General features: G+C 29.5%; 1 protein-coding gene across 2 annotated transcripts; it reads right to left on the reverse strand.

Annotated features, from left to right (window-relative positions):
* Positions 1 to 449: 449 nt before the first annotated feature.
* On the reverse strand, positions 450 to 2,079 carry LOC108578565 (protein NipSnap). Of its 2 annotated transcripts, none has more exons than XM_017941928.1 (5): positions 1,866 to 2,079; positions 1,468 to 1,650; positions 1,083 to 1,251; positions 739 to 1,006; positions 450 to 598 (listed from the first exon to the last, which is right to left on the reverse strand). In XM_017941928.1, the coding sequence occupies exons 1-5, from the start codon at positions 2,015 to 2,017 to the stop codon at positions 450 to 452; spliced, it is 921 nt and encodes a 306-aa protein (XP_017797417.1). In that variant the 5' UTR covers positions 2,018 to 2,079. The 2 variants fall into 2 exon arrangements, with proteins under 2 accessions (XP_017797417.1, XP_017797418.1); XM_017941929.1 differs by having other exon boundaries at positions 1,777 to 1,948.
* Positions 2,080 to 2,874: the final 795 nt, after the last annotated feature.

Below are 2,874 nucleotides of genomic sequence, written 5' to 3' on the forward strand. Positions count from 1 at the left end.
AAAACGAATCATTATTTAAATAAAATAAAAAAATTTTATTAAAACTTTTAAACATTTATATTGTTTCAAATAAATCAATTGCTAATATGAAATCATGAAATATAAATTAGATTATTATGTAAACGTAATTATAAATGGTAGATTTTAGTAAAAGAAGACATAAATGTTCATAACTACAACGATTAAGTATATTCATCTACATGTAAAAGTGTTTAAATTGACAATAAAGATATAATATATCATACAGCATTATAGTAACAAAGAAGTTTAAATTTTATTAAAATACATTTCAGTAATTCCAATACAACAAAATGCTACAATTCCTTTCATATTGAGCGCTTATTTTATACAGTAGTGTATAATATAACAAATGTTTTTACAATATTATAATGTAGACATATGGAATAAATTGTAATATACAAATGCATTTAGATTCACGAAGTAAAGTTTTATTTCGTTGGCGAAAAGCTAGTTGGACTTAATATACGGGAATGTGTTTCTCTGATTAATGGTACAGTATATGCAACACATTCATCCCATCCTGGGGATCTCCATGCACTCTCACGAGTCTCCATTCGGGCTTGTAAATTTTTATAGCCTGCATTTGTAATTATTTTTCATTTTTAATGATATGGAGAAAATGTATAATACTATTTAGTCTACTATTAATATAATACATCAAAACAATGTAAAAACGAAAGTAAAAAATGAATAAAAAATTTTAATGCTGATACTTACACCAAATGTGATGAACATTATACAATCTGCCAATTTGTGAAAAGAAACCAGCAAAAGGTTCATTGTTGTTGCGTCTGTAATTAATGGCTTTTGCCCAATTATTACCCCACTCTATCATAGTACCAGGCTGTAGCCTGTAACTACGTATTTCATATATATTTGAACCATTTCGTTTTGTAAGAGGTGGCCAATAACTAAATGCCAATAAATATTGTAAATAACGTGATCGTAAATAATGACCACCCTCTTTGAATAACTGTTGATATGCCTGGAAAGAAAAAGCATTATATTATAACGTTTTTTTATATTATTGTACATAAATAAATTTCTCAAACATACGGTACCTGATTTTTGGACAATTCAATTTGCGTGCGATCAACACTATCATAACCACCAGAATATTTCCACAGGTGCAGAGCTTGATCAATATCACCAGCTACAACTGTCCATGAACCAACTAATTCCAATTTCAATTCGGTCTTCTTGGAGTTTATTATGTTAACAATCTCTTCACTGTAATATTCCAAAATACAAACATGTCCTAATATAATTTTTCTACTATAAAAGAATTCTCTGTGCATGACAATTCTGCGATATAAATAAAATCTAATATTTTCTTGAAGCTTTAAACAAATTTGAAGAGAATTTTTGTATGTGTATTCTAAATGTGCACACTACTTCAAGCAACAATTTGTGAAATTTTAAGTAACAAAAGACAGATTCACTTACTAATTGGCCAAGTATTTGTCAATGGAATCAGGTCGAATATTGTGCGTGTGCAAGGCGTAAATAACTCCTTTATCTGACAGCATCCTTGAATGAGACTCTTTGGTTGGCTCGATTTTTCTTACGAAAAGCTTGTTTATCCATCCTTCGCTGATATCCTGTCGGATCGATGACCTTGCAAAAGATCTACAACACACACGATGTGGCTATTGCCCTAAAAAGCCGCCATTTAGAGACTAGCTCGCGTAGTCTATACGCGAAACATATGAAAAAACAAGCGTTCCTCAATGTTTTTGAATCGTGATCGCCTACCGGCTGGTAATAAACGTCGGTAGTTTAGTTTTGCCGATCACCGTGATCTGCGCGGTTCTAAGTCTTCTCAAAACGGCAGCCATTCTTACTGGATCCTTGCGTACAGATCTTTGCTGGTTTGTGTCCAATCAAGATTAAAATCCAATTTCGACAACGCTGGAACTAAACACGCGGTGCTTTCGATTACGTTCCCGGAGAAACCGATGATTACTGTTGATTTATTCTTATTTATAATCTCCATTCGCGATTTTTTTCTTTTTACACGAAATGAGACTTACAACCGTGGAAAGTATACTTGTCTGATAAACTGTGGAATTTAATGCCACAGCGCTTGCGTCTTTTGATAAAACTCTTTAAAGACGTGCGTTAACGACGTCAAATTACGACTGGTTCCATCTCGATTTATCTCTTGGTGAAAAGGGTCAGAATACTTTCTAATAATAATGTCTAACATTAAGAAAATACATACGTGGAACTTGGCGCTTCGTGACTCAATTGTTGTAATGTAACTTAAAGTTTTTCTATAAAAATTAAAACGAAATAATTTGTAGACATAAACAAATTTTTTAAATCTTGATATTTATAAAATAATCATTATATATCATGTATCATATATATCTTTATACACGATTTAAAAAAAATATAACGAAGTAACGATTTTAGTACGTAATTTGGAATTAAATTTACTTAGATTTTAATAGAAAAAAAGCATTAATGTACATTTTTAATAGTAACTTTCTCTAATATATTTAAATAATATCATTTATATTTAATATACATATTTTTTTAAATTGATACATCGTGATAACATATTACGATATGCCACAAGTAGATACTGCTAGTCTTTTGTTTTTGTTTTCTGATAACGAAATTTTTTACGATATGTATAGCCAGACTTTGAAATCACTATTTTAAGTTAGGTTAGGTTAGTTTGAATTTTTGACATTGAATGTTATGTTAAGTATATATCATGGTGAATTATGTGTATATTTGTAGTTTAGTATCATTTTATAACTGTGTTAATCAATAAATATTAATAAAATGATACAATATTGTAAAACTTCTATTTTATAATGAACTATACAATTTTGTTATTTT

This window comes from Habropoda laboriosa, unplaced genomic scaffold (genome assembly GCF_001263275.1).
Source record: "Habropoda laboriosa isolate 0110345459 unplaced genomic scaffold, ASM126327v1 scaffold41, whole genome shotgun sequence".
In the NCBI taxonomy this organism is placed as follows: Eukaryota; Metazoa; Arthropoda; class Insecta; order Hymenoptera; family Apidae; genus Habropoda; species Habropoda laboriosa.